This window comes from Myripristis murdjan, chromosome 1 (assembly GCF_902150065.1).
Source record: "Myripristis murdjan chromosome 1, fMyrMur1.1, whole genome shotgun sequence".
NCBI lineage: Eukaryota > Metazoa > Chordata > Actinopteri > Holocentriformes > Holocentridae > Myripristis > Myripristis murdjan.
The window spans coordinates 19879712-19906280 of NC_043980.1; the positions used below are offsets into that span (position 1 = coordinate 19879712).

A 26569-nucleotide genomic window follows, 5' to 3' on the forward strand; every position below is an offset into this window, starting at 1 on the left:
CATTGAGAAGCAAATTGGTGGAGGGGTTCCTGAGTTGTCTCTGTGATGATGAGTCAAGACACCAAAGGTAGAATCATAACCCTGTTAACATGGCTTTAATTATGTGTTTGACATTTGAGGATACATGACTTTGAACCCTTGGAATTTAAAACTATGCAGCATCAACTACTTGCTCCTCATGACCAGGGATCAGCGCTGCCTGCTACAATATGTATAGTTAATAATGACTGTATGATGCTTGTCCATGTTAGGCAGCACATGAGACATAATTATTGCCATTGAAGAGCAGTCTTTATTAATGATCACCACTGTGGCTGCATTTTTGCAGAATACAATTATCTGTTCTCTAGACCATCAGCTGCCCCATAGGAGACAATAATAATGCACAGTTCAAATAGTGCAGCGGATTACTCTAATAGACTATATTTCAATTTGCCAAGCATCTGCAAATCATTCTCTATATACTGAACCCTCTGAAACCAAGGAACGTGATGCATCCATAAAAACTAGAGGAACACTGAAGACTCTACAAGGCCATGGCAATCTCACAAACCATGAATGAATAACCACAAATTACATGCTGTGGACTTGAATCTACCACGTATGTGATGGAGACATGAAAAATCTATCCATTCACACAGCAAAGGAGAGCATGATTCTTTGATTCAACCCTTTTTCCTCCCAGTGAAAAGCAGGACAGGAGAACAGAAAGCATAATGCATTTGGAAGTTTGATCTCAAGGACGATTTCTAGTGTTCAAGCTATTATTTTTGATGCCCTCTGCCTACCAGATATCAAACTGATAAATGATTGGATTACATTGCTGTTCCTACATAGTTTTCTCATCGGCCCAACATCAAACCGATGTCTCAACTTCTGATGTCTTCCCTATGTCGTCCTGATGTAGTGTGGAGGTCGTTTTACCATCGGGCCTCTGTGGTGAAATGACGATGGAATGCCTCTATCAGGCCAACAAACCTGGATAGGCAACATGTTTTTTAAGATGTTCAACAGATCGCGTTCTTAGATGTACAGCCTATATCTGGCCGACATTTGTGTGCTATCTGTGGCAGGATGCAGTAACTTGAATTTTCTTTTTCACAATGAAATTACACATTGTTGTTTAAGACATCACTTAGGCTGCTTTCCCACTAAAAGCTGTCTGCTTTTATTAATACATCACATGATGTCAAATGCTAATTAAGAGCAGTTGTCTGATTCAGAAACATACATTTGGGGCACAAGCATTGGTAAGCCATAATAACAAACATAAAGCTCCATAAACTCACATTACAGTAAAAGCTAATTTACATCTAATTTTCATCTAATTTACAGCAAGCTGGCTGTGCTTCAATATTTTGAAGCATGGCATAACTCAAGCTAATATTGAACGCACAAACCTGTTTCTACAATACCACCTAAAGAGCATCCCCACTTTTTTTTTTTTTTTTTTTTTTTTTTTTTTAAATAGGTCATTTAGATGTTTTATAATTTATGTTTAGGATGTAGTAGATATTTGGTATATGCAGCAGATATATCTTTTTACAATGCTACTTTGCAAACTGTAAGTTTTGTGCTGATTTGTTGTAAGCCATGTTATACGCTATCAAATTATTTTTTTTTAATACTACATTTGATATATTGGACACTGGGAATGTTAAATATGGGGAGTGCGTGTGTGTGTGTGTGTGTGTGGGGGGGGGGGGGTTAACGAAATGAGAAATGAGAAACACATATGTTTTGTGAAACTTCAGATAGTTAACTGCTAAATAGTTTAAATTCAATTTTAACTATATTCACTGGTGCCCCTTGTTGGTGACCTCACCCACATGGTAGCTGAGGTCAAGAGCTTTCATTTGGTCCCATGTCTGCAGCCCGTTCTGCTGCTGAATTATCAGCTTTAAAACATGCAGCAAGGTTAAGGTTCAGAGGGCAGTATTTCTCTACAGGAGCCGTTTAAAATCTTTAGGCCGACATAATGTTTCTCTCCAGGTCGACCTTTCCAATAATGTATTTAGTTTAGTCCGAAGACGGAGTTTTAATTTTCACATTTCATGGTCGCACCTAGTTTCAGCGAGCAGGGCAGAGTGGCATCACTTTGAATGTGTCTGTTACGTCTGTTTTTTCCTCAATATGCACCTACTTCTCCTGATCTGAACATTTTGACCATGTTTCCAAGATGTAAAACAGGGAAAAAGAAGATCAAGTCGAGTTTGGACCTATTGTGTGGAGCAGACGGGTTAATCATTAACCATTTTGTCCCCAAAGGTTTTTGTGTTGCAGAGTTGGAGTCAAATTACAATACATGGAGTCTGAGTTGAATCTCAAGTCACCAGAGCTCAAGCACACGTCATTGGAGTCCAAATCTGAGTTGAAATAAATGAATGAATGAGTAAACAAAGAAACCTCAGGGTTTATCAACAACAATGAAGACATGTCAAAAACAGAATTATGTTAATTTTATTCTTAATGAGTAAATCAGCTTTCCATGAACTCAGAAGGTGACAAACAAAAGCACATAGTTTCTCAAATGTATGAACAAACACCAAAACCTTTTTCAGAGTAATGTACAGCTTAACACAATAAAGCCTCTGAAATTAATTAAGAACTAAAGCCCAAACTTGTGTTAAGTTGCCTGTTGGCTAGTGTGTGCCACCTTGTGAATTCAGAATGACTCAGACTTAAGGTAATCTAATGTAAGGCCAGTCAGAAAACAAACTTCAGCTATGGTCTACATTTAAAATGAAAATCATGTATTTGTGATTTATATAATATTAAATTGTCATTATTAAATAAAGTTAATAATGACCATGTCCAGTTTGAGTCAAGTCCGAGTCATTGCAGGACAAGTCCAAGTCAAGTCCAAGAGCTGGAAAGACTAGACTCGAGTCTAGACCCAAAGTTTAGTCGTAGAACCTTTTTTCACTTATTTTTAGAGCTTGTCAAGCGTCTCAGGCTCTTTGAGGACAGACTGCAAGTTCTGTGAGCGTGGATAATTTCTGGGGGCCAACACAAACCAGCTAAAAACCCTTGAACCAGACCACTGAGAAGATAATTAATAAAACATCTGTTAGGGTGCTTCTGGGGGGTTTGGGGAGAGCAGAAACGCTCACTAGAGTCAATAGATGATGTGTGTTTATTTCACAGATTTTGTAGGACGAGGCCTCCTGGGACTCCTGGGAGTGTGGGTGGCTGTCTGTGCACCAGCTGTCTTTTGGGTTGCTGGCTTACATTTCTCTGAACATGGGTTTAAGTCTGAGGCTGAGCTTTGTTGGTAGAATGAGATAACTCTAGGCATCCTCGTTGCTGACCACGAGGACACAGTATGGGAGAAGCAGATTGAACATGATTTTTTTTTCTTTTTTTTATGCCAGATAAGTCCTTTGCAGATCACATGTTATCTAAGTCCTCTATACTGTGGACACACTTCACAGTAATGTCTGCGAGGGTCAGAGATGTGGAGATTAGTGAGCAATGAGCTCAAATGAACTCTTAGTGTGCTTTCAAAATTGCCTTGTTCATATATTAGAATCAAACTCCCATTGACATTGCATTGGACTGATAAGGAGGCATGGTGAATTAGCCTTTTAGGAATGTAAGCTGCTCATGTGACCATGTGGCATTTCTCCCTCTGGAACATTTTGAAAGTTTTTCTTCTGATTACAGTAGCATAAATATGGGCAGATTTCCCATTTTAAGGTCCATACTGATCCTAGTTTGACTTTTCATCAAGAGTTCTGATCAGCTGTGACCATCTGTGCATCACTAATATCACTTGGATAAGTCTGTGTGCAGAACACACTTTGGTAGATTAGAAGTCAAGGTAACTTCCCTCAGTTCTCTTTTATTCTTGTTTAAAAAATGTGAAGAAGTACTCTGTAAAACCTGAAAGATAGTATGCATGGGTATTTCCATCATGTGAATACTTTGCAAGTGGACCTAAAAACCTCTGGAGTGAACTGAGGTAAGATAGCCTTAATTTTTTAAGCTACCATAGCATACTGTGTACACACTTATGCAACTGGTATTTGTGACAGGTATGATAATGATGACTTTTGACGAGAAGTCAAAATAGGACAGATATGATCCTGTACGTCATCCGCCATTTCGTACATACATTTCTCTTCGGCCCATGTGGGAGCGGGGCAGCAGCAGCAGCAGCAGCTTGTCGGTGGCGTTTGCTTCAGTCTGACATGACAGACCGAATGCACTTCTCTCGTACTGTCATTGTTTAATCAGGAGCCATGCAGCAAGGAAGTAAGAGTGACTGTGTCTTGGTGGCATTCAAGTGCTGTATAGACATGATTACTAACAAACATGAAGACTTATGTTTTTTAGAATGAATCATTAGGAGATTATATATTTCTTTCACAATAATTTGTTTTATATATATAGCTTTTTTAATTTCAGAAATGCAATATTGAAATTACAAAAATGTAGTTGTATTAGTAGTGGTGGAGTTTGTACTATAGTAAAATTGTGCGACTTCTTTCAAAGAAAAAAAAATATCCATGTGTATATCTATATTTATGTCATCTATATCTATTTCTATTACTGGGAAACTTCTTTTTTTTTTTTTTTTTACTTTTTTAAAACTTTTTTTCAATGATTTTCATTTATTTATTTATTTATTTTTAAGTTTTCATAAGGGATTCTATAAGTGCAATGTACTGTATCACAAAATAATTTCCCCAAATAAGAGATTAAGAGTAAAACTGCAAATTTATGCCTCCCACCCCACCTCCCCAGCTTCATTTACAAGAACACTTCAGCTGCCTCTCCAAAAGTGTTCATATTCAATAAATGGCCTTTCTGATCTTTCAGACCTTAGTGAATAGGTAAAAAGATATTCAACTGTGACATCAGGGGCAATAAAAGTGATTCAAATCCACTTTCCAATGGCTTTGAGTTTCATCTTATCTTATAAAGCAGAGAAAAGAGGTCCCCTTATACCACTGATGTCCATCTGCACAGATGGCTGAGTCCCCAGTGTGTTCAGTGGAGGAAAGCACCTGACACCAGAGACCTAAGGCCAAAAACCATATTGTAGCAGCTGGCTTTATCCTGCTCATCACCGTAATGCCTTTGGGACTATTAACTTCTCTCATTTTCATTTCAGAGTGTGTACAGGAGTGATATGATTGTTTAACTGGAACAGAACTCTATTTTAGTCATTTTAGTGCAGTCTGCTCACATTACTCAGCTCCAAGCACACATGTATCCACCTCTACTGCAAATCACACACACAGACATATATATGTATGTATGTATTGATGCATGTGTGTGTGTGGATTTATATGTGGAGATAGATACATAGATAGGATAAAGTGCCAGAGCCAAGAATGAATTCCCTCATGGTCTGGACTGTTTTGCAGTGTATCCCCCATGGCTGTGTTTCCTCAACTCAGGATGTATTTGGTGATCTACAGATCCCTGATGTATGTTGTGTGTAATGGCCATTAGATGCGCATTGTGGAGACATAAAGAGCTTTATTCATTAACAATGAGAAATCACTGGATTAACTAATGTGTCCCATAAGCCGTTACTAGGGCAATTATGCTTGTCAATGCTTTTGATTTGATTCATAAGAGTGTAAGGTTGTGTCATGCAACCAATTGGTCTGCTCTGCCTACTGTAATGATTGGGGTGTGGCTTTAAGCACGTAGCCCCATTTAAAAAGGACGTGATGTGATGATTGTGGTTTTGACATATGTTCTTTTTAATGTGAATGTCTGGCACTAACTCCATAAAGTAAAAACTACAGAAGGTAGTTTAGTGGCATCACTTAACACCAAAGGGTGCTGCAGCAAGATCTGGAGATATGCAAAGACCAAGTAAGTGATGTAAACTACACATCTATAGTTTCCATTGCTGTGCTTTCTTTCTTTCTTTTTTCTTTTCTTATATCCAGGACAACTTGGGGTTTTTTGCTCTGCTGACTGGTGATGTTTTGGGCCTCGGTCTCTTACCCTTCCCATTAGCCCATTAGAGATAGCACAATACCATATACCATACCACAATATCAAGCATATTATACTTTACGGAAATGCAAATGTTTCTGGAAACTGTGGTCTAGTCTTGTTGGGAAGGCAACATCAAATATTACAAACATAGCAAAAAAAAAAGTGCTGACCTAGAGACCAATTATCTCAAGTCATGGTGATGTAAAGGGACAGTCATCCCAGATCAATATGCCTATTCTTAGAAGCTTTTAGTACAACAAGATTTTTTTTTCTTCAGGAATTTCATCTGCAGGTCTTACATGGCTATTTTTTCCAGATCCTGTGGGTTAAGACATGGTATTACTAATAACCACTTTGTGCTTCTGATCAGTACAGATTGATGGTTATTGTAGAGAGGACCAAACGGCAGTGCATCATTAAGAAAGACACATAGGACTTTGAAGGTCAAGTTGAGGGATTTATTAGAGAAGGGTGAATATAAAGGTACTGTATGCAGGGATTCTATTCTCTGAGCAAACCACAACTAGTCAAACCTCTCCGTTGCTATAATTATACGCTACACAACATCCAATCAAGGTCTCCATTGTTAGTGATGTAATCATTAAATAAATGGATTTTAAAAAGGCAATACAATAGGCCAGAAGTGTGCTTCAGGAGAAAACACCATGTTGATTATTATTATCATCGTCAAGAACAAGGAAACAAATTACTTGGATGCTGACACTTCCAAATATCTTAAACATAAGTTATTCCTAGCACTACAGGTTAACATTCAAATTGAAAAAAAAAATATATATCAAAAGGGAACATACCAACATTGACATGATCCCTTCAAAGTAATTCCTCTACTGAACCATTCATGATTTCCATTCAGACAGTTAGATGCGTACACAAGCAGCCAGTCAGTAGCATGGTAATGATATAGCTAGAATAGTGACTGCCACAAATTTTATGTCAAAATGCTGCTCTTGCTCCTCTGATATGTTCTGTTTAATCTGTTTTTTTTTTCTCCCTTGTTTTTCAAAGTAGTTCTGTTAGTGTCACATTTTGGCTCTCACATGTTAAGCTACAATAAGAACAATAAATAGTGTTTTGGGCGCGTGCTGGCTGCATATTGGCCATTAGACCCAGAGTCTTAATGGGAGCCATAGTGTGGCAGGTTAGCAGGTACTGTAGTCCTCCTGAGGTGTCACCAAGCACACACAGGGCAAACGGAGGTGGGTTAACACAAAGTAAAAAGGGAGTTTTTCTTTTTTGTTGATCTCATTGTCATGATTTGTTGTGTTTCTTGAGTATCCACGACGTTCTTTTAGAAGGAGTCCATGGCCTTGAACTCACTGAGGGCCTGGACAGGTGAGATGTGTTTCTTCTGGGAGCCTCGTCGGACACGTGTCTGGCACTCTTCCGGCTTCTCCCTTTTCACGAGTGGCTTCTTCTCAGGGGCCTTCATGCGCCAAGACACCACGGGTGAGTTGACTGCCGCTGTTCCATACACCTTCTGGTACTTGGTGGATGCCACGTAGGAGGCCTTGACAGTCAACACCACTGCGTTCATTAGGTTCTTGGCAGCCTGGATCAGGGAGGTGGCACTGTCCAGCTACAGGAATGCAAGGAGAGATGGAAGAAAGGAATGTCAGGATGGGAGTGACCGAGAGGAAAAAGAGATTTAATGTCAGATCAGATGAGTCAATGTCCTATGCTATCTTCATAAACATCCGATGGATAATCTCTATATGAAACTTCATCCCAACCACTTGTTACCATTAACAACCACATTATAATATCCAGTCTGCTCTTAAACAGGGCTCCTATGTGATTTTCTTCTTCTAATAAGGCCTTTTAAGAGTACAGATTCTACAGCACAAATGTACAACACCATACTGTATGACAACTTGGTAGAACAATGAATTCAGTAGAGTGGGGATGGTGATGGGGAGCTGGAGTGTGGGGGCCACAGAAGGGCAACAATTTGTACCTCTTGCGATATGCTCTTTTCCCAGACTAAATACAGGACCGAGGAAGTCTGCCGTGACTGGCAATTAAGCGAGATAAGACATGACCCTCTACATGACATCCTTTTTTAGCACTTCATAATTAGCAGTGGCAGGGGTCAGGAGTACCTCTGCCTCCGTCTGTTTTGTTTGGCTGACATTTAAGGGTCGGTGGCCAGTGGGCCCCCTTCTCCGTCATGCTGAGGCAAGTCAACTGCTTAGATTTAATGAGTGTGGACTCCAGCTGGCTAACATGAAAAGGTTAAAGTCTCAGCAGGGCATAAGTCTCTGAAATGAGACTTAAATAAACTATAATTGAGTCTTGAGAAATTATGAAAATTATATTGACAGAACATATCAAATAACCAGTGGCAATTTTGCATAGGAACAAGCAGGTCTCAACCCCAACAGGTGGTGCTGTATTGCAGATAAATTTAGAGCCTCATCATGGCTCAGCATAATAACTGAATAAATTGTGCAATGTCAAGCTCATCTTAGTTAATATTTAAAATGGTTTCGTTTATCAAAAGAATTAGCATTTTTGCTGGACATTAGCATTTTTGCCGGACCACCGAAACGGGGCTGGCCAAGAATCATGAATGTCTCCAATTGAGTCACTCCTTGACTGACTGACTGACTGACTGACTGGCCAACCACCGGCTGTTGAAACTTGCATGTGTGAATATCCAACTAATGAGAGTTTCTTTTGGCGAGCTAAATGGACTGGACACACAAAAGGTAAGTTACAATTTCAGGTATCGTTTGATGTGCGTGTTTGCTTGTATATATGAATGTGTATGGATCTTTCCAGTTATGGATGACAGAATTCATAGTTTTTTCAGCAGCAGGATTTACTTTTTTATTGTCTTGTCAAAAAAAGTCCACATTGAAAAACTCCTTTAAAGCTTGGTGCTGGGAGAAAACAAAAGGTGTGCTGGACAGAAGGTCTCACTGCTCCTGGGAGCTGGGAGAAGACACCTGCAAAAAGCGTCACCAGGTCAGTGTGTCCAGCGAGGAGAAAATGTTCCCTGGACCCATGCAGCCCTCTGTCTGGTGCAACAGACCTTCTGGTTCTGACCAGCCTGCTCTCAGCGACTGCTGACGGGCTCTGCTATCTTGTACGAAGGTGACTGAATTGCTGAAAGGCTGTGGTTTGTGGCTTAAATAAAACTGACCAGAACAGATGGTAGGAAATGTCGCCTCTGCCCCATGTTTGACCTCATGTAATTTTGAGTTGGAGTACATGCACATGAATACGCATGCTCGGACATGAAGTAGTGGAGTGACACAAAGTTTATATGGGTTGGTAATAAATGTGGAATTGCTGATGAGAATAAGCTCAGACTCAGTGATGCACATTGTAGTGGAGGTCTGGCTAAACACTGTTGCCTAGTCTTGTGTCTTTCCTTTGCAAGCTGTGAAGTAAGCCATTCCCTCAGTGTTTTTGTGAGGCAGGTTAGTGGGGAAATCACTATGTTCATGCTTTATGGCTTCCCTGTGACAGCCTGTGGGTCCGACTTTGTTCTCTTGCCTAGTTAGACAATCAGCACACTTACTACTGGTGAGAAAAAAAAAAAATCAGCTAAAAAAAAAAATAGCCTTCGTTATTGCACCCCATTGACCGTGATATATATCAATATTATTATTATTATTATTATTATTATTATTACTGTAATGATAATCACTGAGAGAATATTTTCCACCACAAAAAAAAGAACCAAGTCTTTTTCACTAAACAACATGGGACAGCAGAGCTTGATGCCCCAACCATGTTATCAACAGAAAATGGATTCATTCATGGACTGTCAAATTTCAGTTGTAGAGAAGTTTGCCCACATGAAAGGATACTGTGCAACCTTTTTCAAGAGATGAAAAGAAAAAAAAGCAGATTATCACAGGCTGTTTGTCATGTGGTATGGGTTGTACTCCTACCATAGCAATATGAACAGTGCAGTGTTTATTGCACTGAGATGCTGTTCTGTTGCAGTAACAGTGGTCATCATAGAAGTGTGATAGGCCCAGATTATTTTATGGTGGTATGGTAGCATCATGCAGTTAGTCATGCCTTTCTTGCGTCTCCGTCTTTCTCCTCATGTGATAGAAACGTTGTTTGTGTGTGTGTCTTCATGCTGGTGTATATTTTGTTTTTTTTTATCCATCTATGCAGGTTGCTGACACTGATCACATCAAAGCCACTGTATAAAGCCCAAACTATGGGTAAAAGGAGCTAGGTTTACTGCTTGATATTTTTTATGATTATTTTAAGTATTATTATTTTAAGTAATCTTACTACTAGTGAATGGCGTAATAACAAAAAACATTGCCTTTGTTTAAATTTAGGTATATCTACTGGCTTCATTATGTGATGAAAACCCTTCATATAGTCAGCTATGTGAATTACAGCTTTTTTTTCTTTTCTTAACAAAACTATAGAGGACAAGGAGAAATCTAGCCAAACTAAGCAGTACATTTTACTTCATCTGAATGATGATGTCCCTTAACTTTGGAATAAGGGACATGTAGAATAATTATTAAGTCAACTATTTATGCTTCAAGACATTGCAAGAAAATGAATGAAATGAAATTATATTCTAAAATGACTACTTGGTTGTGGTGCTCAGCAATATGGTCATCTGTTCTGCACATTAAAATGCTTTAATAATGACAATTTTACATGACAGATATTAGCTATATAGGATAATTGATCAATTTCAGTCTGAGCAAACCCATGAGGTTTTCCATCAGAAACAAAACCTTGCGATAATAGGATTCATTTGGAATGAAAACCTAAGTGGAAAGTAGCATGCTGTGAATTTTTCTGGTATTATTAAAAGGTTATCAATCTGAAATAATTGCATCAGCCTCACTCTACACCCAGCCCTTCATCTAATATCTGAACCTTGATCAGGACCCCGAACCATGGAGTTGCCCAGGGTTTGGAATATAGAAAATTGTCATAAATTGACCAAGGGTGTTGTTTCAGGTCTAGAAATTTGCCCAGCACATTAAAGATATTCAGACTGGCTGCGGTATGTCCCATATGGTTAGACTTACCCCAGACACAATAAGCTCTCCACCCAGGTTCTGCACCTCAGCTTTCACCTTGCTGCAGATGTTGAGCTGGTGACAGTACAGGGCAATTCTCTGCAGATAGGCAAGAAGGTCCTGCTTGCATGCTGAATCAGGGCACTGAAGGGAACACAGGCACAAAGACAAAACAGTGAAATCAAACCATTAACAAATATAGCTGCAAGTGGTGATTAGCAGGGTCCAAGCCCAAGGGCAGATGATTTAACAATGAGAATATACGCTTAATTCAGCATTTTGGAAAAGTCCTACTTCTCAAAGATAGACCGTTAATGTCAGAGTTGTGCAACTGCAGATGAAACTATAAAAATTTGAAACTCAAGATTCTTCACTCTATAGTTCATTTGAGTACCACCTCCAAACAGTTTGGATTTTCAAAACTCTGGAAAAGCTTTTGGATTGTCTAACCTAGAATGTTCTTTAAGCTATGTGCAAAATTGTGTTGATATTGGGTCAGTTTTGCAGAGGACATAGCTAAAAATGGTTTTGCATAAAATTCTAAATGGGGGAAAAGCTTCCATGGTGGAACTGAAAACCAGAATGTGCAATGCAATTGTCTTCAGCCAGGGAATCTGAGGGTAATAATTTTGATTCCAGGCCTTACAGTGCAAGAGTTACTGACCATAAAATTTGCATACCATAAACATCAAATTATTTGCTATAGTGTCATCAACTAGCTGTTACATGTCATTTTTTTGCCTGCATAGTGGGGATGATGTGAAACATATCCACCAAATATGATTGCTCCAGGACTTGTGGTCTTCTGCTTTAAGGCAGAAGAAGAAAAACAATAAGAAGAAATAAAACTAACAAAAACAGGGTTCGACCACCTGTGCAACTCTTTGTTCACCAAGTGAACAGCAGGACACAGGTGCTGCTGAGAATGGCTTTGTCTGTGGTAGTTTGCTGAAGGTAGGGGCTTCAGAACAAGTCAGGTTGAACTGCAGGTTTACAATCTCCCCCTTTGAATAGGATTAAAACTAGTCTGTCATAATCTGCTGCACTAGCAGACTATAGAACAATCATAGCCAAAGGGACAAAATAGTGAGAATATATTATAGCACACACACATCTGCACACAATTTCTTTCTCTTTCTCAATCTCTCAATCTCTCGCTCTCTCTCCCACAGCAGCAGATCTTTCCATCTTTCCATATATATATATATATATATATATATATATATATATATATATATATATATATATTTATCAACCACAAGTTCTGACCTGATCCCGCTGGTCTCTCAACTACTTGAACAGAAAGGAAACCTGTCATACAGAGCAGCAAATGGACCAGCAGGGAATAAGAGGAAGGCCTTCTCGAGTCTCCTGCTATCACACAGTTTGCCCCTATTATTCCAACTGGAAGTCTTCCAGGGTTCAGATATGGCCCACTAAGCTCCCAGTGGGTTAAGAACACCGCATTGGCTGCTTTAACGCTGCAAGCATCGTTTTGTACCAACACCCTTCTTCTAGCCATTAATATTAAATGGTCCTAACTTGGACATTCAGCGGTGTTATGTGAGAAAATGCACAGCTCATTTCCTTGTCTTGTGGGCCTGGATAGACCGGGAAGGCAAGTTAAACAGTGAGCTGCAGCATGAATACCCACTTCTGCTCCCCTCTAGGGCTTACACCTTGCAAGGGTGCCCATTTCCCCCTGTGCTTTACAAGGACAGGCCACCTGTGCTGAGACAAATGATGCTGATCCGCCACAGCCACTGCTCACATGGTCAGAAATGGACAGCTTTCCTATTGCATGATGATAATGTTTGCCTCTTTAATATACAAATATAACTGCAGAGACCTAGACTTTGAAGATCACAGTAAATAAGACAAGGCAGCCACCTATAGCAATTTCTCCTATCACATGCTCAGTGGGTATTCCTGAATGTAAGCTGAGGTTCCTCACTAGCTGCTGATATAGCAACCAGTGAAGCAGAAGGAAGTTTCTCCTTGCACATTATCGCTGCACCGCCACTCCTGTCTGGCATCACTGCTAATTCCACTCCACACTACAGACACAGACACACAGACCTTAACGCAGACTTGCAGATGACATGGCCAGTGATTTTGCCAGGACTAAAGCACTGCACCCCTTTTCTTTCTTTCACTAGCCACCAGTGATGCAATAATGTGGGGTTCACTGCTTGACTTTGCTTGGCCTTCCATAGCCTCCTCCTGGCCTCTGTACTTTTCAGAGCATTTCGGGACCGCCATTTTCAGTCCAGAAAAACAGCTGAAGCTCATTTCCTATTCTTTTTGCATAATTGGGCTCGAAATGAATGAAGCGTGTTCCCAATGGATAATTCAAAGTGAGGATGTGAACTCTGCTGCTGAGGGGAGGGCAACACACCTTCAGTGTGTGGCGGTCTGTCAAAACACAAGTCACACCTCATCTCATAGCTGCATTGATGAGCAGATGCAGAGAGAAGTCTCAGATTGTCCATTATTCTGTTAGCAAAAACTAATAGCGCTGTCTGTCATTTCATTCTCAACTGCACCTCCTTTCCAGTGTTAGATTGTTTTGTTGCATTACTGCTGTATTAAATAGTTTAGTAGACAGAGACAGGAGAAATAGTTCAAAGAGAGAGAGGAGAGATGATATGCAACAAAGGTACCTGGCCAGATTCAAGCAGAGGATTTCACAGTTACACGATGTGCTTTCTAGCCCACTAAACGACCAGGATGCCTCTGATGGTAAGTTTGATATGCCAAATGTTATTTGCCAGTTACTTAAATCTTAATTCAGTTACAATGCTGTTCAGTTGCTTAATAGTGCCATTTCCACCAAAGACTTAAATGCTACTGTTCATTTGAAATCATTTGCGTAGGACTGTGCAACTGCTTATTTATTTAAGTTGCTACTGAATGGATCTATTCTCTTGCTTTTTCTGTATTTAGCCTTCTGGCATTTGTATATACAGTACCAGATTCATAATTGAAAATAAAAAAAAAACAAAAAAAAAACAAAAAACGAAACGCGAGTAGAGGCAGTGCTGTGGAGTTGTCCGGCATTCAGAGGCTGCCTGTCTAAAAAGCATGGCATGTACTATGCTATTGCCATGCAACAGCACTCACCCATCAATGTGTGCCTCACAGTTGTTGGACCTACTATTGTAAGGCTGCCCTTGACTAGTCAGGTTCTCTCTGCAGGAGGTGTACTTGAAGAAGAAGAAGGGGAAAAAAACAGTAGAGAAAATAGAGTGGGACAAATAGAGTAGAAAAAAGGCATTGCTGGAGTGAAATGGGGTGAGGTGCCTCGAGGGGTTGTTCTATGTCAAACGCTGTGCTTAAATGAGTATAAAAGAATCTATCCCCCCTCCTACCCACCCGCACAGAATGGCCTTCTGCTTCACACGTGCGCATCAGTGGGGCTGATGTGGAGTCACAGAGACAAGGTTTGCTACTTAAGAGACATGTCCCACTGCAGTGGAGCAGCCTTTATTCTTACTGTCAGGCCAGAGTGCTCTCGTCCACCACAGGCTATCAGCCACAATGTGTGAATGCAAAATACTTGTCCTTTTCATCAGGAATAAGGAGAAATAATCAAGGGTGCTTATTTGGATGCTTGATAAAAGCATGATAAAAATCAACCTTTTGATGTTTGAAATTTTAATAACCCACTCCATTTACTGGATGTATGGCCTGGTAAACAGATGCCTCAAATGTCTCATATGAAAATACTTTTATAATAAAAATATGTTGGAAATGAAAAGGTCTTCAAGTTCCTCTTTATTTTCTGAACACAGCTCTGATGTCTATGGAAGGGTAACAGAAGGCTGTGAATATTCAGTAAACAATGGTCTAGGAACCAGTTTAAGTGAGAATTAAAAATGGCAAGCCACCTGCTCTATTCATTACAGCAACTGTTCAGATTCAGACAGGGGCTCTGCCAGTGATTTGCCATGCGACAGATTCACTCCCACCTAAGCCCTGTTTAACACCGATCATCACTCGGCAACACACAAGCCAAGAAATAAACATATATACAAACGCACACCACACACACACCCACACACACCCACACACCCACACCCACACACACACACACAAACTTGGGCTTACTTCTAACTTTCTGTCACCATTCTCGCTCTTCTTCTCTAAACAGCACACATGAGCTGTGAAGACCCACGCAATGATCAGCCTCCTATGACAAATGTCACATACATGCAAGGATTCTTACATGCAAGACACAAATCTACACAAATTAAGCCTCATGCTCCTCACATGCTCTTGTGTGTGAGTGAGTGTGTGTGTGTGTGTGTGTGTGTGTGTGTGTGTGTGTGTGTGTGTGTGTCCTCTCTCCCTCTCCCTCTCTCTGTGTTGGACATGCAGACATACTCTCAAGATATATCCACAGACTCACTGAGTTTAGGGTAAGAAATTAGGAACATAATTGTGAGTGCCAGTTTTGAATAAAGATATGTTTTTATCCGGTGAAAGCCTAAGGGTGCCCAACATGAAGAAGGACATAGGAAGACCTGCTGCTACATCATCATGGAGGTCAGCATGTTAGTAGGGCCATAAAAACAATGGGTCACACCAGGATATTATACCCATAGCAATTTTGTACAACAACATTATTGGTGTGTGCTTTGACCAGTACAATACTTGCTCACCCTTTAATATGACCTGTTCCTTTGCTTATCAACACACACTGGAAAGGACAATGCTTCATGAATGGATGCGTTGTTCATTTGCTAATTAGATAAATGTTCACATCACAATGTCGTACGCCCCAAGACTGCAATGAGGACAAAATGTGTTGATAGGAAATACAACAATGTGTCACACAGTTCTGGAAGATCACAGACACATGCAAGATGAGCTTCCATTGACACATACATCACACATACATCACACACACTTTGAAAGGCCAGTTTCAAACGTGGTCATGGTTAAAATAATTTTAATAATTTGGACTTGGTGCTTGACGCTACAGATATTGCTGTCTCTATGATGGGTACCATCACACTCTCACTAGGGAAACAATGGCTCAATCAGAGTAAAGCAATTTTGCTTGTGATCTTGTGCGTAGGTCTTCTGCTAGTTACAATAATTGTTTTTCTACTCTTGGATAGGACCTCCTGGATTTTTCAGTTTACTCCTTGGAAAGATGCCCAAACACCGAACCCTGTGATACTGAAACCAGCAATAATTATTAGGGTTTACAAAGCTAACAGCAGTTTCAATTACAATGACAACAGGCAGCCTTTATAAATCAATATGTCTTGTGCCTGAGTTTAGCTCTCACTTCTTATTAGAGACAGGTGAAATAAAGAAGAACATCATGCATTACCTGGAGTGCTGTTGGCGTTCTTAAATGCATCCTACTCCATTTGTGCACGCATGCACACACTCACTGCCTCACTCTCTCACACACACACACACACACACACACTCACACACACTCACACACACAAACACACGCCCACAGCTTTTTCTTTTAGCCTCCAACTTCCCCAGGCACAGCGCTGATTGATTAGATATTGAAAATGGTCTGTCAGCGTGTTTTAGAGAGGTACTCATCTGATAATGAATGCAACACCTCGGTTGGGAGCTAATTATATTAGAGACACAACTTGGTTCTGCTCTCTTGCTCTCTCAACGTTGGCCCCATTGGGAGGCACAGCCATGCAGTAAGACAGCCCACTGTTCCAGCTGGGGCCATCAGTTCCCACGTTAAAGATTTCCACTGGCCATGCCCATTTACTTCTAAACCCTAACTTACTCCACCTCTGGGTTCACAGTCACCGACACAGTCACTAACAGTTTCAAAAACCTGAGGGGATTTAACCTTGTATTGAAAAAAAAAAAAAAATGACAGAAATACATTTGCAAAGTTACCTGATCTGCGACAGCACGGGCCAATTTGTCCATCCTGGATCCAGCCTCAGCAATTTTCTTGGCTGCATTAATGACATCAGAGGAGTTCTTCAGGGGACCTTTGCCTCTGACAAAATTCAAGGAGGGAAGAAAGGGGTGAAGCGTGCAGTAACAAATTGAGGCTCAATGTCAGTGTTAGAATGGTAAAATAAAATGTATTTGAAATAAACTTCAATAAATAGATGATTTAGCTAAATAATTCAATAGATAAACATGCATTTACATTTTAGCTAGCTGACACTGACAAGTAATTCACAGTGTGTCCAACAGGAGACAACAAGTTTTTGTTCCTAGAGCATTACAAACAATATTAAAGGATGAAAAACTCAATGCCACATTTCCCTCAAAATAAATGTCACAAATACTCCTTTGTTCACAGTGTCCTTGCATGATAGAGAAGTGCTTCACAGAAATCAGAGCTGAGGAGTAAACAATTCTTTTTTTCTTTTTTTTTTGTTTAAAGTAAAAACAGGTGCATTTTCAGGACAAGATAAATATATAAGGGAGGGAACTGGAGATAAATGAACTGAAAAGGACCAATAACTGAGATTATTTTCTGTGCCCTGTTTTTCTTTATCTGCTGGTGTGGGTAAAGTTAATGTGGCAAAAATGAGGTATGTTTGCCTGTTGTGTGATGTTTCATTTGTTGCCAGCACTGAGAGGAAGCCTCCACTCAGTTTGTTGATGCTGGTTTGTGCCATTGGGGTCACTGCCAAACAGTAATGGCACAGTCACAGCATTGCAGCCATAATCAGTCATGACTATGGTTCTCCATATTCCTTTGTTTTGCTCTGTGCCATATAATTGTGGACTCCATACACTAGAGAAATAACTATCAGCTAGGCATGGGACTATCCCAGATATGTAAGAGCCCAGATGGAGAAGATTGAGAGCAAAGCTGTTGGCTTTCAGTAAACATAAGCAACAGGACGTTAAATGTGAGTGGATCAGCTATTACTGTATATCCTTGGATCATAACAAGGCTATGTAGTCTGATCCAAATGAATGTAGCCTGGATTGCATTTGCTCTACCAAAATTGTGTTACTAGCCACACACAGATGTAGAGTTGGTACAATTATTGTTTTTGAAAGCACATAAGGATCTCGGCAAAAGGCAAGATGGTTTCTCAACAATCCCACTCAGTAAATACGTTTCCATCAACCCTTTTTAATGCGGATTTTGCCAGCCTGTCATCAATACAAAACAAACCCCTTAGAGAATTATTCTACGATAATGACCAGCTGGCTGCACATTGTTCTGCTTATTACATGGCTGCTTACTGACAAAATTAATAAAGTGACACAAAATATTTATTTAAAATGATTGTATTACACAGTTAGTTTAATAGCTTTGCAAAACTAGGCCCGGCCATGTAGCTAGCAAACAAAGTGGTTGTCCGTAGCTTCCTGATCAGATCAATATGTCATCGTTCATTGTTTTGTTTCGTTTTTTTAGACATTTTTTTTCTGGCATTTTATTAAAAATCAAAGTTTTTATGGAAATGCAGCTACTGTCACATTTACCTGGTGAAGTCTGTCATCTCCATCATAATCATGCACATCTGCTTGGCCAGCACAATGATGTCATTGCCGTTGTCATCCCACTTGGCCACCTCGGCATCTAGCTTGCACTTCTCCTGCCTGAAGCTTTCCACCTGCTCGGCAATCTTGGCCTTCTCCTCCTGGGGCAGCTGGGCCATGATGGCCTGCAGGCAACATGGAGAAAATGGGGAAATTGTTAAGGTGTACAATTAAGGGGAATAAATATGGAATTAAGGGATGGATTAGTGGAAAGAGACAAATGCCACCAGAGAAAAATTTAGGGTAAATGAGCTTGATATGTTCAGGGAAGAAAGAATGATAGTAAAATGAGAAAAGGGGGCAAATAGGAAGAGGGATTAGTTCAAGAGAAAAAGAAAAAGAACACACTTCAGCACAGACTCACAATGACATCAAATGGAAAGCTGTCGCACAATTTGTTCTGATTTCTTTTCTGCCTGCTCTACTTCTTAATCCGCCCTACAAAACTTGGACATTAAGTTTGGAGCCTGACTATCCTTTGCCCTTCTGAAATGCTTCAAAATAAAGTTCTAAACTTTACAATTAATGGCTGGACCTTTTCAAACCCCTTGACATCTTATACTCATAAAGAGCAAATCCATTTTTGCCGTCATTTTTTTTCCCCTCTGTGAGAATACATTTGCTCTCTCAGCGGCCTTTGGGGGCAGGTCCAAAATGGCATAAATCTTGTGGCAAGGTCACTAGCACAGTGGGAACCGAGTATTATTTGGGAGATAAATGTATAATTACCTCGCTTCTTAGACCAGGGAATGAATAATGCATTTGTTCAACACTATGTCAAGGAGGTGAGATGGAAGGAAAAGTAACCTGGTTTCCATTAGGTCGATTCTATTGACTCCAGAGAGACAAAGAGAAAACGAGTATGCTTAAAAAAAAAATGTATTCATTTCAGCAGATGGCCACTATTGTTTTTTACCCTCACCTATTATGACTGTCCTGCAAGAATTGCTATTCTCTAAATGAAATAATCGCCTTTGTCCTCCTTTTCCCTCACTCTTATTCCCTAATCTGACCAGCCTGTTCTCACAGCAAAGCTGGTGTGTGTGTGTGTGTGTGTGTGTGTGTGTGTGTGTGTGTGTGTAGGTGGGGGTGTGCGGTGAGCTCAGTGTGAAAGTGTGTCACCTTGCACCTGTCCCCTGTTAGATGTGTCAGGAGGAAAATGAAAACAAAAAAATATAGATGACATGTCCTCTTGAGAGTCTTAGAAGGAAATGAGTAAAGGGACGGCGATTAGTAGAGACGAGGAGAAAACTGAAATTACAGACAGAGAGAGGGGCATGGAGATTTGCAGTGCCATCTGACATGACTTTCTCATCAGAGGCCACCAGATGTGTGTGTAGTTTTGGCCTAGTGATCACCCTGTGAACAGAGTGCTGCAGGGCTTTGATGGGGTTTGCTTGAAGAAACCCCGACTACACAAACAAGCAAAGCCAGCTCACTCTGAGCCCAGTGTAGCTTTCCTTCTCTGCCCAGTGCCAAGACACACAAACAACAGCATGGCAACAAATCTCATTAAACAGCAAGTAGGGGGGTGGGGGGCTAGGGGGAAGAGGGGGGTCATATTTAAAATACATAGCAAGTTGATATTTATTTACACAGCACAGAGCTACTGGAGAATCAACAATTAAAAGCATACTGATGGTTTCAGCCAAGTGCACTTTTGTATTAACGGGCATGGTCGGTTAATTACAGGTTTATGTTAAATGCAGCCAAACATATACTGTAGGTTGTGTTGTTCTACAATTGTTGTCTAATCAATATAGTAGCACAGGTGATTGCATAACGCCACAAGGCAGAGAGGGCAGATTGAAATTCATCAGAGTGAATAATTGCACCCCTGTAAAATGAAGTCTTGTCTCTGTCTCAGCACCATGGCATCACTGACCCTTAGACTGGTGGGTGGTCATCATTATATCCTTGCTGCTCATCGCCACACTGTTGAGGCATCAATTATTCACTTATCTCTAATTATACCGAAAAGTATGTTGCTGGTGTCAGAATGGCATGCTCGCCTATGAGGAGGAGCAGAATCCGAGATAGCTTCAGTAAGTAGTGTTGTAACGGGGGTCTGCACACGGAGCAGCAGAGAGCAGCAGGTATGGCTATTTCTAAGTGCAGTCAAAATGTTTTTTTTTTTTTCCTCACCTCCTGCATATATGAGATGGATTAGACCAAACGAATTGCTCTCCCAAACAGCTGTAGGCAGCAAAAAGTCTCTTGAAACTCAACAATTTGAATTGAAATTCCTTTTCTAAAATTAAGGATCAAGGGAGGTTGGGGAGAGAGAGCGAGGGATTTGGTTGGTGTTCCAATTCAATCTGAAAATGGTGTGACAAAAAGAACGAAAGGTGGGAGAGAGGGAGGGAGAGAGAAAGAGAGAGAGAGAGATTCAAAAAAAAAAAAAAAAAGAAGAAGAAGCTGCAGCACCGCGGTAAACATATGAGCCAATTGGGACGTCAGGGGAACAGGAAGGCACTAGGTGAAGTCCCCCTCCCCTGCTCTCTAGAATTCACTTATCCCTAAATCCCTTCCCCTACTTTACTGATAACAACAAGAAGCGGGCCATGGGAGCTTAACATAGTGGTAAATCCGGCCGAGGGAGCGCTGTGCCAATACACTCTGCGACTCAGCTGCGTCTGCAGGGATTAGAGCGTTTTCCGGGTTTCTTCACTGAGCGCGGCTTCTTGAAATGACTTTAATTTGTTTCATTTGAAGTAAACTGCCCAGACACTCAGAGTTCAATTTTATGGATGACCTATCAACAGTGTTATCCAATCACTGTGTTAAACGAGGGTGGGTGAGGCGGGGGGGACTTTGTGTTTAGCTCTCTGTCCATGATCTGTGGCGTGTTATAGAAGGAGAGTTTGCGACTGTGTCTGCATGCTCTAATAGAACGAGACGCTGTGAACAGGCCTCCTTCCCTTGTGTGTTTTGCAGCCCTCTCATTATGCATGTTTGCTTCTAATAACTTAGCTTTTTGCGCAAGTATAATGGAAGTGACAAGCAGAGCACCACACAAGGCAAAGCATTGGGAACAAAGGCTCCTGGGAATGCCCTGGATTTGATTTGATTTCTTTCTACCCTGAGCGAAGGCGAGAAAGAGAGGGAGAGAGAGAGAGAGAGAGAGAGAGAGAGTGGGAGACAGAGAAATATCATGCTTGTGTCCTGTGTGTGATACCCAAGCTACTCACTGGAGTGGCTTGCAGGGATCAAGACTGTAAACCTCAATGTGCTCATGTCAGCTCCTATGGAGAAAATGGATTATGCTTCCTCTTGTCTGTTTGAATAGAAACATAGAGAGCTAGCGTGCACTTGGCATGACCGTGAGAGGACAGCAGCTTTATCCTGACACGACAGGCTGGGGCCGACTGGGCTGATCACCAGTGGTTTGCAGCAAACACATCTTTTATGGATGTGCTTGCCTTTTACATGTGTAAATGTTTAGTCTCTGAGGGCATAACAGTGTCTATAAGTGGCAAAACAGGTGATATCAATGAACTGTGTGAGAGGCTTGTGTGCCAGATGCACAATATGTCCTACATGATAATGTGTGCTAAATGTGCAAATGTTAGCGAGCACTTATTTGAAAATACACTGAGATACAATGCTGTGAATTTGTTCATGTGCAAACATGTGTGCATAGAGTTCTCTGGGTAGATTACAGCATGTGTGCTTGTACACTCATGACAATTCACGGCCATGTCATCCAATCAATCCAACCTGCACTTCCTGTAAAAGCATTTGACAAAGGGGCATGCTGTGACATCAGAATGTTCCCAAGAAGAGCTGCCCACTCATAGCAGAGTTGAGAGCCAGAAAAACTAGCTAACAGTTTGGTGTTGTGAAGCTCCTTTGTGTGGCTGTGCTGGTGTGCCTAAGCTCAGATGGCAGTGCAATGGTACACAGTGGGAGCCTCAGTGGGAGGATACGGAGGGCACACTCACAGCACTTCATGCCCTGGCAAATGCACTGTGGGCCCCCACAGTCATCCTGGAACAGCTACTGCACACCCAGAGCCTGGGTCTAATTTATACCAGTTCTTTTTAGCCATGGTTACCGATGGTTACCCATGGTCAGTTAGTTCAGGATTAACAATATTAAATCACTTAGATTCAAGACTCAAACACTGCATCACTCACTAAACCAAACTTAGATTCTACAGTTTACCTGAGAATACCAGTAAAATAAATGTAATCTAATTGAGATTGAGATTTGAGATTTGGTTAAGCATGAAGATATAATTCCAATTATATTTTACCTTAAGTACAATTTTTTTTTTTTTTTTTTTTAACAGAATAACTGCTTGGAAAAATAGCATACTACTTAAGACACCAACTCTTGTCCGCTGTTATTCCATCTAAACAAAATTCAAAGCGTTATGCTACTGATTTTCATTCTGTTGCACTGCATTGAAATGATCTTGACAGGAGGGTCTGGCTTCCTCTGAATTTCAAATTGCTTTGACAAGTGATGCAAGATTTCAAAATAAAGCAGGGATTTCATCGTCCACGGGTTCACTGCCTTCCTAAATACTGCAAGAGAAGAAATGAGTGAGAGAGAGAAAAAGAGGCGAGTTGATTACCTTAAGTTAGGCAAAAGAATTTCACCAGTGTTTTTAAAGACTATGCCCTCTAGCAATGCCCTCGGTTCTCAGTTGGGCCTTTGTTTTTTTCTTTTTGTTTTACCGAGCAGAAATCATCATATGGATAGATAGGGGTGGGGTGGTGGGGTGGGGGGTGGGGGCAGTACACAGTGCATGCTTTTAGCAACAAATAGCAGCTTTGGTTACGTTTCATTCTCATTTTGCATCCAGATGCTTTATTACCTCCCTATGTGTGCAGGCTGTGAAAAGGCCTAGGCGGTATACAACAGGCCTATGCCACAGGGAGAGGCATAGGGCCAAGTCACACTCCTGCCATCCACAATCCATTCAACATGCAACACACCGCTAAAGCCTCTCTGTTGCTGGAGGGGAGCAAGCACTGATACCCTCTTAATGTTCTTTAAGCTGGGCCCAAGTGAAAAATCGCTAATGTGCACAAAGCTCAGAGCCCTGGTGATGGCGACTGAAGCCTTGGCACAGCACTGTCCTGTATTTTGGGCTGCCTCTGCCATCTGAAAGGGATTTGGTAATTACTTCTTTGTTTGTGATTGCAATTTTACACCTGCCATCCCCAAATAGCGTTTATTTAAAATAATCCCACTTGTTAGGATAATTTAAATGGACTTTCATGCTATATAAGTGGAACTAGTTGGATCAGTCTATTAAAGTATCGCTAGGGAATGTCTGTGAGTGTGCTGGTGTGATGCAGTTCAATTTGCACCTGAGCTCATTGTGTATACAACTGAAACAATAATATTACAGTCACTTATATGAGGGATTCAGCATTGCTGGCTGGCCTTGAGGAGAAATTCATTTTCCTCTCAAGTTATAGGGCAAGTTCCTATTTGCCCTGAACTGCTGCAGATTCAAGAAGCGTGGTATTTTGGGAAGTGACTGTTCACTCACCCTGGCACTCTGTCCAGCAATAAGCTGGTCATCTTCAGTCTGGACACTTGTCCTACTGCGAGCGTCATAGTCCTCCTGCTCAAAGTCAGAGTCATCCTCCAGCTCCTCTGGTGTCTGTGAGATACCGAGAGAGAGAGAGGGAGAGAGCAAGAGAGAGAGAAATGAAACTGAGAAAGCAAAATCACATGACACATGACAGAGAGGACACTTTTACTTGCCTTCATACCTCATTGTGCCTAAATCCCCAATAACAGACAGGTTAAGTCTCTCTGTATTCGTGCAATGTGTAGTGCCTCACTGGGAGTTTCAGCTTGCACCCAACATACAGTAGTTGATGACAGGAAGACATACCACACAATTAAAAGAGCAAGATCAAGCCTGAATAATTCAACCATCTTTCACCGGGGTTTCATGTCCCTTGCATCATTGCATTCGACTACCATGGTTTACATGCACATAAGAGTAGGCTCTCTCAACAGTAGGATCACGCATGCAGTGAAAAGACGGAGAAATGGCCTGAGAAGATCCAGTGAGTGGATCGGGCTGCTATTTTACCCCTCTCCTGACCAGTAACTCAGGTCCTCTGTCAAATGACAGGGAAAACAGCGGTGACACTGTTTGACAAAGCAGAAATCAGCATAAATAAGGGCATCTTTTTGTCCAATACACACTATCCATCTAATGGCTTTGGGCTATGGACAGAATGATATTACCCCAGAAATCATCAAAATATGCTCAAAACTTTTAAAATGGAACTAAAACATACTGGAATCATTTAACCTTACATTTTGTTTGGCAACTCATCTGTCTTTCTTTAGTTTGGAGTCCACAGCACTTCCACACATCCGATTTAACTTTTTTTGTGCTTGAACAATGGGTGAGCCGAGCCTGCAGCCATGGTGACAGGCTTAGGATTTTGGAATGACTGGAAAGATGCAGGCTCTCCCTTGGGGCAATTCAAAATAGATCAAGAAATCAATATAGGACAGTATGTTAGCAAGCTAGACAGCTTTTTCACGTCACTCCTGTGAGGATATTGATAATTATCGCGATTTATGATTATCTCGATGATGGAAATTTACCACAATCAGCTTAAAGTGATTATTTTTTATCACAACCCGTGATAAAATCTTATATTGTCCCATCCCAAATTGTTATGCACAAATGTCAAAAGTAATGCTTGTTTTCTTTCTTTTCTTTGAGGATATGCCATGTTTGAAACACTACCTTGTTACCTTCATAGTTGCAATTCATTAAAATGTTATTCTTTATTCTTTATTTATTCTTTATCTTTCAAACATTAAAAAAAAGAAAAAGCAGAGCAAGCTGTCTGCAATGAGGCCAACATGGTGCTGCATAATGCTCAAGTACTGCTTAAGCATTGCGAAATCGATCAGTTCTAGGCCTATGTTCAATTCTAGGCATACGATAGGATTATGAGTTCCAATTTCATTTGCTCAAGGTGAGTCAGTAAATGATTTTTGGCAAGTTTTCACCTCATTTTTTCCTTGTTCCAGGTAAGTCTGGAATGAATGTACAGTAAACACTTGTAATATTAAAGTGCTCTGTCTCTAATCATTGTTCAACTTCATACAGTGCATATTATATTATATCTGTTCACCCAAAATCTGTGTGTATGTGTATGTGTGGGTGTGTGTGGGTGTGTGTTCTTGCAAACATGCACGGGTACACAGATGCCGTAACAAATCTATGTTTTTGAGAACTTTCATTAAAACCCTACACTCCTCTCAAGGCCATACTCAATATTTAAACACTGTGGAGAATTGGTTTCTTAATCCTGTGATTGTGCATATGATCTCTGCTGAAAAAATTCTAAAGGACCAATAGCCCAGCTTAGATAAGAGAAAAAATTACACAGATTCAAAAAAAAAAAAGGCATGCACAACATCTACTACACATGGCACCCACATTTGCCTCCCATGCTACGAAGTTAGACAACAGAGAGAGCAAGGATCCTCCAAGTTGTTTCTTCAGAAAGTAATTGAACTTGGATGGGATTATGAAGCCAGTTGGTCCCGGGCAGTTCAAAGCTGCCTGTTTTACATTATTTACCAACATCAAATTATTTTCCATAATTAGATTTTTTTCCACAGCTGCACTGGGAAACTTTCCAGCCTGCATAAAGCTGAATAAATGAATTACCATGGTGAACAGAGAAGGGCCAGCTCGGGTGAAAAATACAGAAACTGTACATCAGAGTGGGTATGGAAGACACTAGACCTGCCGGTATCATGCTGTTAAGACGCATTTTAGTCACAACACACTGAATAATTTTCTGCCAGCTTGATAAAACAGCGAACATGTGACAGCCGTGTGACTCACAATGTGTCGCTTTAAATGGGAATTCCATTTAACTTCTAAATTCAATTTCATTTTTCTTAACCCTTGGGACACATACATATTTTTATCAGAGAATTTTCAATATTGTCCCTGATAGCCAGCAGCATGACAGCTTGCCCTACCAACTAATGTCCCACATGTGTATCTAAAATGAGAATGAACAGGCAAAAAATGAAAAGGTGCGCGT

At 40.7% G+C, this 26569-nt stretch overlaps 1 protein-coding gene across 2 annotated transcripts in view; it reads right to left on the reverse strand.

The window, feature by feature from the left end:
- Positions 1-6408: 6408 nt before the first annotated feature.
- ctnna2 (catenin (cadherin-associated protein), alpha 2) overlaps positions 6409-26569 on the reverse strand; it is a 438985-nt gene continuing 418824 nt past the window's right edge. For both annotated transcript variants that reach the window (XM_030048073.1, XM_030048108.1), the window contains exons 14-18: positions 24022-24135; positions 18456-18637; positions 16893-16998; positions 11010-11144; positions 6409-7561 (exon numbers count right to left, since the gene is read on the reverse strand). In XM_030048073.1, the coding sequence (XP_029903933.1) occupies positions 7274-7561; positions 11010-11144; positions 16893-16998; positions 18456-18637; positions 24022-24135 (825 nt within the window). In that variant the 3' untranslated portion in view covers positions 6409-7273. The remainder of the gene's footprint in view (positions 7562-11009; positions 11145-16892; positions 16999-18455; positions 18638-24021; positions 24136-26569) is intronic.